The following is a 17,519-nucleotide window of genomic DNA, read 5'->3' as shown; positions in this document are numbered from 1 at the left end:
TGTGATAAAACACGTACAGAAGTTCTTGGCGCATTTTCCATTATTTGTTGGACATTTTCTTTTAATTCTTCAGTCCGCTTTTTAGGTCGGCCGCTTCCTTCTTTTCTTGTTACACTGCCCGTTTCACGAAAAACATTAACACAACGCTGAACTGCACTTTGAAAAATTTTGTACTCAACAACGCCGGGAAATTGATTTTGAAATTCTATGAAACATTCCTCAATAGAATACTTCCATATTCCATCAATCTTGCGTCCATTTCTAAAGTAGGACTCTATGATAAACACTTTTTGTTCTTGAGAAAACACCATTTTAAACGCTTTTTAAAACGAAAATATTCAAATTGATAGCGGCGATATAGCGCTTTGACAGATGACGTTTAAGTTCATTTGCTATACGCTACGCCCTACGTCCAAATTTTCAGAACCAACTTGACCACGTTTTTATTTGAACGCTCGTTATATTTAGAAGGTTATATCTCAGTAGGCGTGCACTTTTGTATATGGGTAAGTTAGGCTAAATAGTCTTGTTTTCGTCCAAGGAACCTGTGGTCAAGCGTTGTCCATCCTTTTCAGGGACACCCTGTATATTTTGCCACTAAAGTGCCTGTACTAAACTAAAACATTTTTTTTTTCTATTTTCTGGTCAACAATGAATTGTAATTAAACGAATGAATCGTCCTTGGCGGAGTTAATGCACGACGTCAATTTACAACCTGCTGACAAAATTTTAAAACAAATACACGATACCGCGCGCAACATTGGAATCCACTTAGTTTAATAAAAACAAGAGTACAAATAATATGCTAATTCCCCTCATTACCAAAACCTCTAATTAATAAATCGCAAAGAGACAAATTATACCCCTCTATATCATGTCAGCGCTGTATGACACCTCTGGGAGATCGGAAGGGTTAGGCCGGGGCGGCATCGTCTCCAATGGCCCCGGATCAAATTATCGGGTCCGCGCGCCTCACGGAACACCCCGTCTCTCCTTTTTTTGCTCGTCGCGACGGAGGGAGAGCCGGCGGCGACGTGGGGACGGAAAAAATCGCTCCAAATCACACGCACATGTGCAGTTACATAAGACCAGCCCATACATACATTTTAAAATATTGGATATAATAGTCTTGAATTTAATCAGTACATCGTACGCGGATGTGTGATAGCGCTGTCATTTTAAAAGAACGATAGCACCTACGGGATATGCGCGTTTTCCCCATAGAAATATAGTAAATTTATTCGCATATTTGTATTATAATGTTATTTTCAGTTTTATATTATACGACACCATATGCGGAGAGCGTCAGAGCGGTAATAGAACATTATGGAATTAAATTATTTTCGGAATGGCTGCTCCGGTGAAATCGGGGGGAATTTCGCTAAATGATTTATTTAATGTCCGTGTTTTGATAAAAACACCGCGGGCCGTCGCGTCGCGTTTAATGAAATGGACATCGTACACAGAATTAAATTAAATTTTTAACTTCATAAGGTTCTAGGACGTGTCATTGTATCGTACAGCATACAACTGATTTATTTAAAATCATTTGGATAAAATTACAGAGGAATTGTTTCATATGGGACATTCTATGCTAAATCACTGAGGTCGTGACCCGACCATTTTTAATTTTCCTGATTTTTTTGGTATTACTTAGTACCCATTTAGGGTAGTAAATTTTTTTTTCAAATACCTGTAACTTGTCAAAAATTAAAAATATCATAAACTTTGTTTTCATTTTGTTCGTTCTGAGATGCAGTTTTATAAAAAAAATTATGAAAATAATTAATTTTTATTTTTATTTTGAAACCAAAAAAGTGATTTTTAAAAATGACTATTACTACTATATATTACTTCGAATAATTCTCAAAAAAAAAAATAGTCTTTCAATATTCAAATCTATAAAACTTATTTTTATTCAAATTTAGAAAAATTTGTTCAATTTTTTGCAGATAATGTACGCTATTAAAGTGTTAAAGTTTTTTCGATTTTTTAGGAATAATTTCCAAACAGATTTGAATGTTGGCATAAAACCTAAAACTAAGCAGTCATAGCCTACTGTTTTTTCTCTATGTATTTTGATAACGACCATACCTCCGTTTAGCCAGCAGCGATTTTCTCGAAAACTGTTAGTTGTATCAAAAAAATGTAGAGTTGAATTGATTAGATGGTGAATATAAATTTAAAAATTTTTCACCCTAAATAGTTAATAAAATTTGAAAACATGCTGTGTCTTTATTTTCCATCAGCGAATATCTCGGAAACGGTCGGTTTGAGAGATTTCGACCAAGTAGGTATACCTTTTTTGCTTAATATTGATGGGGTAATAAACGCCCTAATATGATGTAGGTCAATGTACAGGGTAGCAAAAAAGGTAGGGCAAATTTAATTCAAGCGTACCCTCATAGATCATCCTCTACAAGCAGCGTTATAAGCAATGACATATTTAAATTTAGTATCCCAAAAAACTTCCGTACCCCAAGTTTTATGCGAACATTCAAATCTGTTTGGAAATTATTCTTAAAAAAATCTAAAAAATCAAAAAACTTTAATACGCTGTATATCTAAAACTAAACATTTGTGGACCCACGTTCATAGGAAAAAAGTCTTATTTTCACCTCAAAAATGCGCCCCTAAATTCTTTGTACCGAATTTTGAGTCAACCTGTGTAAATGTTTTTACTAAATACAAATGGTCAAAACACAACAAGTGTTATGGCACTACGCAAAACAAACTTTTTAATATTGAAAAAAAAGTCGGAATATTTACATATTTAATAATGACAATATTAGTAGTATATAGTTTTAAAAATATGGTATTTTTAGTAATTAGTTATCGCGATTTACTTCTATAATAATATTGGTGTTGAATTTCTTGTATTTTCAGTGAGAACGACTCCCAGCATCTCAACCATTGGTTCACATATTTATATCTTATATCGATTAATTTGTACACTTAAATTAATCATTAGCCAAGTTTTACCATTTTCCATAATACGTTTTCAAATGTTTTCAAAAAAAGAAGAATTTTCTTAAACTTTAACACCGTGTATTGCAAAAACTGTCGATTTGTGAATCCATGCTTATATAACCTTTTTGGCTTAAAATATCTCAAAGAGTCACCCCTTGAGTTTGTCGACGTACTTAATTAACACCCTGAATATGTAGTAAGTAGTATTAAAAATTAAATATTTTGTGCTTCATAGCCATTGTTTCGTAAATGTCATGTTAAAATAAACATTTTTTTTATACGATCGTTACTCATTTGATATTTTCGCCAATTCTAAGTAGGTATTTTTGGTATGTTTTGGTGCTTGGGTAACATTGTTCATTATCGGAAAAATTTTTCGTTGTTAGTTTGCTCGCGTGATATTCGTTTTTTTTATTTTATGTTTGCAGAGATTGTTTCTTTAGACTAGGTTAGGTTAGGTTAGGTTAGGTTTAGATTGGTTGTGTTAGGTCATGTGAAGTACGTATTTTTAATAAAAAATTTTGCAATACTATTTTTTATTTACACCTCTATGGTGTATTTCTGTTTATTTTTTCTTCAACCATTCTAACTTTTTATCTTTTTACTACCTCTTTAATAAGTATTATTTTTCCATCGAAAAGTTTACCATTTGTATTAATTCTGTTAATTGATCAAACTGTTTTTTAATACTACTTTACTGATTTTAGACGAAATTGTTTTGGTTTTTCTCCAATTCGGTGAAAAAAAATTATATGCTACTATTAAATTTTCATGGAAACTAAGAAAAAAAATTAAAATAGTCATTCATGAAAATAGTCATTCATGTAAATTTAACAAAATATTATTTACATGTAAAAATGAGCGTTTTACGGTCGAATTCTCGCCGATATTGAGCACAATGCAAACAACGAGAAAATGAATGACTAACAACGCGTAATGACATCAATAAATAAGAGAGGAATAACAAAGTTCGGAATAATCGCCCTGCCCCTACAGAGCACTATCAAATACAATTTGTAATGGTTAAAGCAGCTTTTAGTTCACACCACACACAATGGTCCTGTGATTGCCAGAGGATAATCCTGGCTTACAACGGCGATTGACAGGATCCGTGACATTTCACCACAACACGGGGATCCAAAGCCGCCGCAGGATGTTTGTCTAGAGTTCGCTAGAGTCGCTGAACATACGCCGCTTGCCTCTTTGTTCGTTCTCCCGAAATACGAAACAATCCAAAAGAACCTCCATAATTTTTTGAGAAAGAATTCAAATTCTTCCAATATAGCAAACATTATAAAAAATTTATTGATTACCGGACTAAGAATAACATGATCTTTTTTAGATAATGTACTATCGGTATATTTTTCTGCATTGATTAAAAGTATGAAATCTTCATTATGGTCAATATATGCGATGCTCACAACTGGTTTGAATGTCTACAACATCGATATTGGAAAGCACCTAAAATTAAAAGCATTCTTTTACTCAGAATACTGACTATTTTTATTTAAGGTGGCAATGATTTTTGCCATATCTGGGGCGTGTCGATGTGATGAATTACTTCAAATAAAAATTGGAGATATGGAAGATATGGGAAATAGATTGCTGATCACTGCCAAATACAAAAACAAAGAAAAAAATCCTCTATTGTACGCTAATATTTGTCATATCGGAAACATTAACATATACTTTTTTTAAATATTCAAATGGTAAAGCGTATAATTAATTAATAGGAACCTAAATAGAATTGGTGCTACTGAATATATTAATAATCACTAAAAATCATCAAGATTGGTCAATAAATTATAATTGTAAATTAAGTTTTAGGAAATGTAGGTACTACAATTTATTGTTTTTAAAAAATATTTATATCAATTACATAGGGAGTTTCGGAGAAAGATACCATAAATTCAGGAATGTAAACAAAATTAAAAAGTAGCAAAAATTGGAGACCTATCATCTTTTGTTTTTCAGATACATATTAAAGACGATTTTTCAAAAATGTGTTGCATTGAAATTTTGTAAATTTTTAAGGACGCTAAATATGCCACTGTTATTAATTTTTGACCATCTGCTAGAAATCGCTAGTTACGATCTTTCAAAATGACATTTACGACAACTTTTATGCGAACAAATAACCACCATTGAAGTATGGCCTATTCATTTTCGGATACCCTGTATATTAAGGAATAGAATCTAGTTAGGTCTAGGTTAGCCCATCGTTTTTATTTTCATAAAATCTGTGTATTTTTTGCGTTTTCTATAAGACTACTTTTTTTTTTACTCAAAATGACACTGTACATTATAATATAAACTAATGCAAAAAATTAAAGGGTCAAAAGAATTTCCGAAATTTTTCCTTGATTTTTGATAGACTGTACCTATTTAGGTGAAAAATGGTGGTATCGGGAATTAAAAAAAGCATTTTGAAGCTCTTAAGATTCTAGTTTTTAGATCTTTCGGTATAAATTTTTTAGGAACTATGGTTATCAAGCATTTTGCAAATTTTCCACGGACTTGGAAAATTTTTTTCAGCTAAGTCATCGCATGGACCAGATAGCTTGTTTATTCAGCTTCAATTTATTCAATTTAAAAAAAAACAGTTTTTTAAGTAATTACAGATTGCACAAAAATTAATTAGAAATTTGTCTCAAAAAACGGTATGAATCGGGGTCGAAATCTGGTTTGGGTCATTAACTTTAATTTTAATTTAATTAAAAGTTGATGAACAGAAGTATAGGACGAAAAAGCCGAATCGTGCTGGAAATTATTGGATTTTATTTTCTTCAATGTCCGAAATGTTTTCCAAAAATCATTTCGTGAATATTTCTAATTTAGCCGTCAGTTTTCTAAAAAACCATAAATTACCTATTTTCCTGGTTTTTAAAATTCGTGTAAAAGATGAAAATAAAAATTTTTCCGAAAAGTTGCGACAGCATGTTATAGGAAATTTATTTCAGTTTTCGAAACTGCCCTTCAATTCTCTGTACGACCATTTGTCGCCGAGATATCGATGATTGAAGACAAAAGGATCCTTTTCCATTAAAAGTCCGATATTTCGATGAAAAATGGTCGTATCGAAATTTAAAAAAAAAAGGAAATTGAAGCTGAATAAACAAACTATCTAGTCCATGTGATGGCTTAGCTGAAAAAAAAAAATCCAAGTCCGTGGACTCGGAAAAGAAAAGAAAATTTGCAAAATTTTTTTGTCGCGCTATATCTTAGAATTGCATGATAATCGTAGCTCCTAAAAAATTTCAACTGAAAAATCTAAAAACAGAATCTTAGAGGTTCAAAATGCGTTTTTTAACTCCCAAAATGACCATTTTATGACCACATAACCTCAAAAAAGTTATGTCATGAAATGTCAATGGGGAAAGATGTAGCTTACGCCCTCTAGCAGATGATCAACACCTGTCAACGCTGACATGTTAGCTCCCTAAAAAATATAACCGTAGCAAATTTTAATGCGTTACAAGGTTACGTCGCTTTTTAGAAAAGATAGGGCTAAAATTTAATTTAAAAAGTCATATATAAAATATAGACACATAATCTACACCACAAAATCTTCTTGTTTTTGATGTTCTGCATTTATACTCCAACAACACTGCTTATAAACATAAAACCGGGCAAATAAAACATGTAAGAAACGTTAAAACTAATTAAACTTTGGTTTGTTGCTGTAAGAAAGAGATCTTACTTAAATGACAAAGACGGACAGATACCAAATTCGGTTATCTTGCTATTGATCTTGGTATGATATTTCTCTCACTCATCGCGGTAAGTTATACGTCACTAATATTCTCATTCGAAATATTTTGTATGTGTTATCCGAAAGGATTAATTATTTTTATAAGAAAATGCAAAAATCTGCTACTTTACTTTTTTTAAGTGTGAGCCAGACAAACTAACTGACATCTTACCAAAACAACAGTTATTATTGTCAAAATTGCCAAAATATACTGTCAAGATGCCATTTTCACAAACGTCAACAATATACCCAACATCCAGTTTACTTTCCCCATTCCACAAATTTTAACTTCGGAACCATACTAAATTGCTAATCGTGAATATGAAGACAGTACTTTCCAAAACTGGCATAGAGGTGCTGTATCCCTGCACTATACACCTGTTGAGAAATGGAGAAATTCTGGAGTGCGAATACAAATCAGACCACACGGGAAGGGAATTGCTAAACTATATCTGCGACTACCAGGGCTTATCAGAGAAGGAGTACTGGGGTTTGAAGTATGTCGACACCTTCGAACAGAGACATTGGTTGGAGCTCGACAAATTGATCAGAAGTCAAGTGAAGAATGTATGCCCCATACATTTCCATTTTAGAGTCAAAGTTTACCCACCAGAACCTTACAAACTCACGGATAAAGAAACCAAACACCAAATTTTCTTGCAACTCAGGTACGATCTCGTAAGTGGGCGTCTGTGTTGTGGCCCAAACGACTCAGCTCTACTCTTGGCGCTTATTCTCCAATACACCCACGGCGATTTCAATCCAGAGATACACATAGGGAACTACATCAAAGACAAAATCATACTGAACCAGAACTTCATGGTGGAGACCAAAGCCATCGAGATACACAGAAATCATTTGAGTGATCTAAAAAAATCGCACATAGAAGACCTTTTTCTTCGCATGGCTTGTCAACTGGAAGCTTACGGTATCGACCCCTATCTTGTAGAAGCGCACAATCACAGCAATTTGAACCTCTGGGTCAACCACAACGGGATGGTCACCTACGTCGAAAATAGGAAAGTGCATCACTTGAAGTGGATGGACATCGCCAAAGTAGAGCAAGACGATTGCAAGCTCATAGTGAAGATGGGAAACGACGAAGTCGTGGAATTCGTTTGTTTAACTAAAGCTGAGTGTAATTACATCTACAGAAACGTCGTGGATCATTTGATACATTTCACTGCTACGGATAAAAAGTCTACCGCGAGCTTAGTAGGAAGTGAATTTGCTGATATGTTTGACGAGGCAGAAGAAGAAGCGGCCAAAATTATAGAAACCATTACCAACAATGAAGGTTCTTTCGGAGAAGGAACGTCGAGTCAAGGTGCAGATGGTGTGACAGAAATCAATGTGCCCAAGTCGTCCATAGGTAAAAAAGTTTCGCAATCCCAAAATTATGCGATTTGCTTCTTGTTTTTGTTAGTTGTCATTGGAATCGTTTCAAATTGGGAAATGTTATTGGAACGTAATTATTTCGGGTTACAAATTCTGAATCGTACTGTAGGTTTCCTAATAAAACATGTTTTGTCAATAAAAAGATAAATTTGGCGGAGCTTTCTTTATCACTATTAATTAAACTGTTATGAAAAGATATTAATGTTTTCTCCAATAAAATTTATAGGACACATATTCTTTTATTACGTGTTACCTATTATACAAGGTGTTTCAGAATGACGTACTATGTGTAACTAAACGTCAAAACAAAAGATCTTTTTCCATGAATTATGAGTCTATCGTCGTTTGTTTTAGAGTTATTCTTTTCAATTACTTTTGGCTGTATCCGAAAATAATCGACATATTGTTTTGAAATTTGATGAACAAATGTTTCGAAATGCCCTAAACAAACCGGTTTTTTATTAACTATTCACGACGACTGTTATGCTGCAAACCAGAAATATACTTTGAAGAATAAATTCAGATTTTTTTCGCAAACGTTATGTGGTTTTAACATGAGTGCATTTTTTGTGTTGAATTAAAAAAAAAACAAAAGAAAATCGTGGATTAAGGATCGATAAATCGTGACTACAAAAATTTCACCCAAATCCATGCCTTTATATTTCAATGCAAATGTCATTTATATTTGGAGTTACAAGAAAATAATTTAAAAAAATTACTTTAACGCTAACATAGATAAAATTAATTTTCTTATTGCACTTTATTTTGAAAAACCTATATTTATTTTTTATCCTAAATATTTTTTAGTTAATGCTTTATTTTTGTTATCTTTTAAAATATACAAAATTCATGTTAAAGGTGATTTTTTTATTCGTAGGAAGTCCAGATTCTGGTATGTGGTTAGAAAAAAATTGTTTCGGATTGCAAATTTTACGTCGTGCTGCAGTTTTCTTAATAAAATATATTTTTTAATAAATGGCTAGTTCTAACAACGTCTTTTTTTTTCGACAATTTAATGAAAATTTAAAATTTATCATTAATACACCTTTTTTCAGAATTTATAATTGATTTATTTATTTAACCAAGTACGTTGTATATAAAATTCTACATAAACATAAATTGTTTCCTTACAAGGTGAACTTGGTTCAACATCTTCACGAAAATAACTTTGAAAAAAGAATAGTTCTGTCGCTGGTACTTCAATAATGTAAATAATAATCCCCACATTCCAAACATGATTTTATGGACAGATAAAAGTAATTTTTCTAACAACAGAATGTTTAACCATTTACCATTGGACCCATGATAACTTAGAAGTATAAGAGAAAGAAATTTTCAAAATCGATTTCATATTAATATGGTGTGGTACCCTAGGTTCAAAAATATTGAGGCCATCATCTATAATAATAATTCTTTAACTGATAAACGGTAGGTATTTTTTGAGAAATCAGTTACAAGAGTATTTGAAAGAATTAACAGTTAACGAGTACCTATGTCCATATTATTTCCACATAATGCCCATATAAACATAAATTATTTGAATGCTACATTTGAAGATCGCAGGATTGGTACCTATAAGAGGACCCATACATTGGCCGCCACGATTCCCAGATATTAATCTATTTGATTTCTTTTTCTGGTGTTTTTGGGAGAACAAGACATAAAGTCTTTGGTGCTGAAGAGCTGCAAGGGGTTGAGGTGGGAGACCTTCCATGGACCAAATTCCTGGCGTTCAACAGGGCGTCGGATAGGTCAGAGGCAGATGGTGGTTAGGTGATGGGACAGCGGGGTAGGCAAAAAGGGCCCACTTGTGGCCTAATTGCCATGCTGAGGCCGCCCCTTTTTTCTACTACTTCTCTGGTGTACCACCAAATAATAACACTGATCAGTTGAGAGGCAGAATTAGTATCGCATTCGCAATAAATTATATTGCACATAACGTTAAATTAAATGTAGTTAGAAGTGTAATTCGAAGATTCGAATAATGTATCGAAAGAAATAGACAACAGTTTGAACGGTACTTTTAAATTTCACTATTCATTTTACATTTTTTGTTTGCATTTAATATTGTATTGTGCAACTTTTTGTTTATTAATATTAGTAAGTTATTGTTATATACAGTTTGTTTCAGAAAGACCTCCCGTAAATACAGGGGACATAGTACTACAAAAATAGGGATTTTTTTGTACTATATGTCTATCTCCTCTTATTTTCGAGATACAGAGCGACAATATAAAATTTTTTAAATATAATTTTTAAGAAAACTTCCAAACGGTGCGAAATATTTTTATGAAATTTGGTATTTCGGGGTTTTTAAGGTTGCCAAATGCGCTGGTGTAATTATTTTTTGAATACTTCATAGAGGGCGCTAGTTATGCTATATTCCTATTACATTTTAACTTCTAATTTTTTTAAGGTTAGGTTTTTTACCATTCGGGCTCCAATTTCTAACGTACATTTTTATTTTCTAAAAATAATGTACTCATGTTAGAACTTCCTAATGTGGACGGTTTTCGAGGAAAAAGGCTTTTAAGGTGGCCATATTCCCGGCCGAGAAATAGTGAAATTTCTGGCGTTTTTAGGTACTGAAATCTTTGAAAGTAAAACGTGTAGAACAAAAGTAAGCACAAAAATAAAATCCTTGATGTTTTGTTTATTCATTGTTACCATTTAAATTTACTCAAATAAAATAATAACTAAAAAAAAGCGTTTGTAAAACATGCGTTTGCTGTTATTCTAACCCCACATTTTAAGAATTATTTTCACGTACTTATAAATAAAAGTAAACAATTTTATATGTAGGACTAAGCAAGTAAATGTTATAAGAATATTTACATGTGGAATTATATATAAAAAAGTTAGTATTTTCGTAGATTTCAGTACCTAAAACCTTGATGGTTTGATCGTTTTTTGCACCTGTTTATTCGTTTTACTGCGGCGTCTTTGAAAATAACCAGATGGCATGACATAACATTCCTATTATTTGATAAGCTTTAGATTATTCAGTTATTAAATGTTTGAAATTATTTGTCTTTGCGGAAAACACTATATAAAGAATATGGGGCCCTTAAGTATTTTCGTAAAAAATGTTTAAAAATTAAAAAATAGTACCAAAATTTCTAACGTACATTTTTATTTTCTAAAAATAATGTACTCTTGTTAGAACTTCCTAATGTGGACGGTTTTCGAGGAAAAAGGCTTTTAATTAATCTTTTACAATATTACGGTGTATAAAATAAGTGGGCTTATGTCAAAATTTATTTATAGATGTCTCATAAACAATGCATACATTCTTAGTAATATTTTAAACTCTAATTAACTTTATATCAAAATTTTAGTGATTTTAATTAGTCGTTACTAACTACAGTCACCAAAATCACTAACATTTTGATATAAAGTTAATTAGAGTTTAAAATATTACTAAGAATGTATGCGTTGTTTATGAGACATCCATCAATAAGTTGACATAAGCCTACTTAGAGAAAAGTCAGTTAATTTGTACACGGCAATATTGTAAGAGTTTAATTAAAAGCCATTTTTCTCGAAAACCGCCCACATTAGGAAGTTCTAACAAGAACACATTGTTTACACACAAAATAAAATTATACATCAGAAATTGGAGTCCGAATGGTAAAAAATCTAACTTTAAAAAAATTAGAACTTAAAATGTAATAGGAATGTAGCATAACTAGCGCCCTCTATGAATTATTCAAAAAATTATTAGACCAGCGTATTTGGCACCCTTAAAAACTCCAGAATACCAAATTTTATAAAAATATTTCGCACCGTTTGGAAATTTTCGTAAAAATTCTATTTAAACAATTTTATATTGTTGCTCGGTATCTCGAAAACAAGCGGAGATAGACATATAGTCCATAAGACAAAAAATTCTTATTTTTTGTCGTACTTATCACTCCCAGTATTTACGGGAGGTCTTTCTGAAACACCCTGTATATTTTTCCTATATCTTAACGGTCTTTAAGTTTACTAAACTTTCCTCTGCTAGGAAAAATTATGTTAGGATAACGTTGTCGATATATGTAAAATCGCTACACTGTTTTTTTATATTCATAATAAACCTGCAGTATATCAGCTAATTTATTAAAATCATTCATTTTGTTATACCTAAGTTGAAAGGTGACAGCAATTACAAACAAACCGATATGTGACAGATAGCAGCACACAAAATTGTTTTTCCAGCGCCTTCTATTTGATATGATTTAGAAAGCGAGCACCGTAAATAAAAGTCAAAGATTGAAAGTTTTCTAATTTTTTTCAAAAATTTCGTTATGCAAAGGCATACAAATTTTATATGGTTGGAAAGAAAATGAAAAAATCGATCAAAAGATGCAAAAAAACAATCCCATGTAAAAAATAGCAATGACGACACTACTCCACAGAATGACAAAAAAAATATTTGTGTCAATATAAAGGAAATAATATCCTATTTAAAAATATATATATATACTCTACAGGGTGTCCAAAAATGGGTAACCGAGGTTCGGGGTCTTTATAATCAAACAGACTTATTTAAACTGTGAACCTAAATCTGGGCTAGGGGAAGAAAAAAGCTGCGAGATCGATCACAATATTTTATTATCTTGTGTGTTGGAATAAGTTTTGTGTGATAAAACATTCACAAAGCTTAGGTACAGATATTTTACATACAAAGTGCTTTACAAATACTTACTTCAATAATAATTTACATATCTCATATACATTCAACACTTACTAGTACTATATCAAAAAGAAATAAAAAATTAACAATAGTCATAGTAATAAATATTTACATATATTATATAGGGCTGCTGCAGACTGCAACAAAAGGAACACGATATATAAAAATATAAATAAGGATGAATATTTTATAAAAATAATAATCCTGTTCTTGGTGCACCAATTTTTCATTTACCATGTTATTTTTTTTAGAGTAACTATAGCTAAAATTCAGGAAAAATCGTCACTGTAAAAAAAGCTACAGTTTTCGTCATTTTTTTTTTGTAAATTGCATCAAATTAAGGAACAATTTAATAAAATATAAATTTAAACAGACATGTCTTTCAGTGTATTCATAATATTTTATGTAGACATTTCACTACTTTCATTTTTGCATCTCCAGAGCTTTGAAAACAAGTTTTATTTTTGGCGCAACAAGAACAGACATTGCTTGTCCACAAGGACCTAGAACAACACTTTAACTAGCACAAGATAATGAATTCGATAGTGGGGTAATGAAAATTGCGCCCCGACGACGCTCCGAGGCGGGGCGTTTATAAATATTAAAGTGACACCTGAGCAGACGCTGAAAGTGGCAAATCCAGAATCGCACCAGCCAAATCACAAATTTAAGAGAATGCGAACTGACAGCCGGAGGCTCCGGGAGACCCGGAGCGGGGCGGCAGCGAGCTCTGTAACCGGAAACCTCTTTCCACTGTCGTCGTGATCTTCCCTAGCGGTGCTCGGGGAGTATGAGGTTACACGACGTGACAACACCGCTTTCTACATAATTTAATCAGCAACGTTAATCTTAATGACGCATCGCGGCGTTTCGGGTATAGGTCGTTTCGATATAGCACGCACCCGTTTCTCGGGTATGGCTGGACAGTTGGATAATTTTTAGGATTTCGTTACGGGGTGTTTAAAATTTAATACCTATATGATTTTGCAGTTTTTCTGATAAGGCCAACACTGTTCCACATTAAAACAAACCTTCCAATAGGAATAATATAAATCTGCACAACGTTTCGAATTTTTTATGTAAAACATGAAGGGTGTATTTTATTTACCAAAGTTTTGTTTTGAATATTTTTTATTGTTTTTTTTTAGAGTTACATAACCGATTTTACCAATTTGTGATAATATTTGAACTAAAACTGAGTATTTTCACTGAAATATAGTACCCGTTAAAGAAATTTTCCAGATAAACTCGCATTTGGTACACTTGTACCTAAATCGGAGTAAATGTCCTCATTATTGAATGACCCCACCCTATTCTATGGTTGTCGTGCGTTGTCTTTGTTTATTCCCATCGTCCCCATTAGATTATCTCGTGGTGTGCAGTGCTGGACAAGTATCCGTATATCCGGTTATTTTGGTGACAATAAACTGGTATGATTACAATAATTAAAAACAATATTGAGTCTCGATTAATATTTAGTTAAATAAACGGATAGTTAGATTGTTACTTATACTTACTTACATATTGATACATTTATTGTGCTCAAAATAGAATAGGTTTATTAAAATTCTCATTGCCAATATCAATTTTGGGTTTCTGAAAATTTGCCTTTTTTAAATTTTGTGTACCTTTCATTGTAACAGGAAACACCGATAAATCGTTATATATCTCCACAAATTTTGTTACATCGGTAGATCTAGCTAGTCAGTTAAGGAGCCTCATCTAATGTGGAAGACGTTGATTGAAAATATTTTATTTATTGTTGTTAGAAATATATCCTAGATTCTTAAAATTCGAAAAAAATTCAGTTAAACGTTAAATCAAGTTACACTGTAAAAAAAGTTCACTCAATTTTATTCAAAAACGTATCAATTTCTGTGGACACCCTATTGAGTCAAATATCAGACGAATAGATTGCCATAACCTATAGTCTACCTTACAAATACGTAATTATAGATCACAATTTAACTATCCTTTTATTTAACCAATCACCATCATTTTCAGAGTACATCTTAGCTTTGAAAATTCCATTATTATGTGGCATCCATTTTTTAACGGGAAAATTGCAACAAAAAATAAGAACCGTTAAAAAATTTGGCAAATTGTTAGAAATAGACTCCACATATCTTAATAAAATATACAAGTCAGTTAAATTTTGCATCTGTATTTATGAAATTTGATTTCATTTAAATTTCATTTAAAAAAAAATAAAAATATCCGTAATTGAAAAATTTTAAATTTCCAATAATAAATACTATTTTTATATTTCAAATGTATTAAGTAATGCAAAAGACTGGATTCGTCATGCTTGAACGGATGATACAGCAAAATCGCATCTTATCTAGTTTCGGAGATATTCGCTCCCAGCATCAATTTCTTATAGAAACATTAAGTAATTCCAAAAGTTAATCCTTAATATCTATTTATCAAGTAAGTAAGCTTAAAATTAAACTAGGAATTCGAAAATGTAATAATATGCAGCCCAGAAGAAATGAAACACCCTGTATAATTGAAATATTTATACTTCTTTAATATGCCGTCTTGAAATTTGTTGTTGCCTTACAGATAAAATAATTGCGGCGATGTTATTTTTGTGAAAGGTTGCTAATAAAATCAGTTAACAGTCCTTTTATTATTTTTTTTCTCTTAAAATCCACTGTCAAAAGATAATTTTGATTTCTATTTTCATTATCGAAACTCTCAATATTGCTTATATCAAAATTGGATCATTTTTATTGGCCATTACTATGACAAACAAGTAACTATATTGGCTTAAAATTTAATTATTGGGGCAGGCACTTTATGGGTTATTTCAAATTAATCAGAAAGATTTCTGAACAGAATTCGAAAATGTTGGAACCGACTGTAACTTCGTTGTTTTTGAAGATATCGGAAAAGTAAATTATCATTCATTGTTAATTGTTTATTAGGAAATCATTTTAAACATGAAATAGTATTTTTCAATATATTTTTCTAATTCACACGGAATATACAACCAAAACTACGACCAATAATTGATGTCGTCTACTCACGCTATAACAGTATCTGCAGGCCATGCGTGATTTTTTTTATTTTCAGATAAAAAAATGAAAAATTAGTGACTACCTCATATTTTGCGATGTCTTTAAAAACAACAAAGTTGATATATCAAATATAACACTTTTTGTGATGAATCTTCACATATTTATTGACAAAAATAAAACATTTTAAATTTCTAATTTTTGTGGCTAATATTCTCGCGACTGAAATTACATTTCTCACTTTTTGAAGCTATTAAACTAGATGTAACAAAAACCTTTAAATAATTTCATCAGTTCTTTACGTAAATTTTACGTTTAATTTTATGGAATTACTTAAATCACAGCTAACGAGAAACCGAAGGGAACGAGGCTTCTTTCCCGCTTTCTTCGCTTATTAAATCTGCACCTAAGACCCGGTCAACAAAAAGGAAACTCCAGGAAGTAATAGTACTCGAATCGGAAGAGATACGGTATCTCCTAGGGCGAGAGTTGGCGCGTAGAGGCCATATCTTTATTTACAAGGGAGCCGCGACGCCTCAGGAATACAAAGCAGGCTTCCTTGATTGAGCAACTTGATTTTTAACCAGACTCTCCTCCAACTACGGATTGAAATCGTAGTCTCGAGAAATCGCGAGATTTCTCCCGCAGCATCGCCGTAAATTCGAACAGACTCCCTTTTGCTGCATTTGAAATGAATATAAATGATATAAACTCAGGTATTTGGCGGTGGAGAAATTAAAATAAATCAAGTTCTTTCGGAAAATCGGTAGCTTGCTGTTCAAGTGACACAACTGCTTGCAGGTCATCAAATATAGCGAAAGCTTTGGTTTTGTCAGCCGACTGATGCGCAGTGGACATAGGTATCACGTACTGAACAGATCGAATGCATATCAGCTGCACTGAATCAGTAAATGTTACTTGAATGCAAAAATACAATTATTCACTATGATTTTTAATTCAATATTCTATTTTTAATAATAAGTTACGAGAGAATCCCAAAGCAGCGCAACCGAGTCCGCGCCAGACCCGTGTTCAGAATCAAATCCTGTTAAAATCGACGCGGTGGTGTCTTTTTTTTAACTGAGGTTCGGTTTGAGCTCAGGGTTTTTTCTACATTTGATGACCTGTGCCTCGGAGAAATCGTCGTTTGCATCTTCGTGATATGTAGGTTCTGTAATGATTAAAAAAATATCCTCTCAAATTGCACAGTGAACAAGGAATTGCACATGTAAAACATCCTGTGGCCAATTACGGGTAACACTTAGTACACTTATCAGATAGTGTTCTGGTAAAGATTCTTCCGGTAAGTCAAAAATAATAATAATAAACAAATAAAATTAACAAAGAAACTCTCAGTGTACAAATCCGTACCAAAACAGCCTACAACCTACTTAGCACCATATTTCATATGGCTAAAATCACAGATGAAACGTCTAGAATGTATAAAATCTTTTTTGGTAAGTCTTTGGTATTTTACGTCGTCCAGCAGACGTTGGAGAACACTGACCGTATCGGCGGCAGCGGCAACGGCGGGTTCACCCCCTCGCCGACCTCCTGGTTAGGGCTGGGCCTCAGCATCTGCGTGCAGGTTTGGTCCAGGTTCATGCCCATCTGGGGTCTGAACGGTTGCATCATTTTGTTGTCTTCTAGGGTATTTTGTACATCTTTGCTGAAGGTGGTGGCCGGAAGCGAACTGGTGCTT

General features: G+C 32.5%; 1 protein-coding gene across 1 annotated transcript; it reads left to right on the top strand.

The window, feature by feature from the left end:
• The first annotated feature begins 7,042 nt into the window (after positions 1 to 7,042).
• Positions 7,043 to 8,398, top strand: LOC108910201 (FERM domain-containing protein 3-like). Its single transcript, XM_018714744.1, has 2 exons — positions 7,043 to 8,093; positions 8,394 to 8,398. Exons 1-2 carry the CDS (start codon positions 7,043 to 7,045, stop codon positions 8,396 to 8,398), a joined length of 1,056 nt encoding a protein of 351 aa, XP_018570260.1.
• Positions 8,399 to 17,519: the final 9,121 nt, after the last annotated feature.

This window comes from Anoplophora glabripennis, unplaced genomic scaffold (genome assembly GCF_000390285.2).
Source record: "Anoplophora glabripennis isolate ALB-LARVAE unplaced genomic scaffold, Agla_2.0 scaffold468, whole genome shotgun sequence".
NCBI classification, from domain to species: Eukaryota; Metazoa; Arthropoda; class Insecta; order Coleoptera; family Cerambycidae; genus Anoplophora; species Anoplophora glabripennis.
Note: the sequence above shows the minus strand (reverse complement) of the source record. Positions and strands in the feature narration are given on the sequence as shown.

Coding starts and splice junctions, on each gene's coding strand:
- LOC108910201 (XM_018714744.1), top strand. CDS start 7,043: ATGAAGACAGTACTTTCCAAAACTGGCATAGAGGTGCTGTATCCCTGC.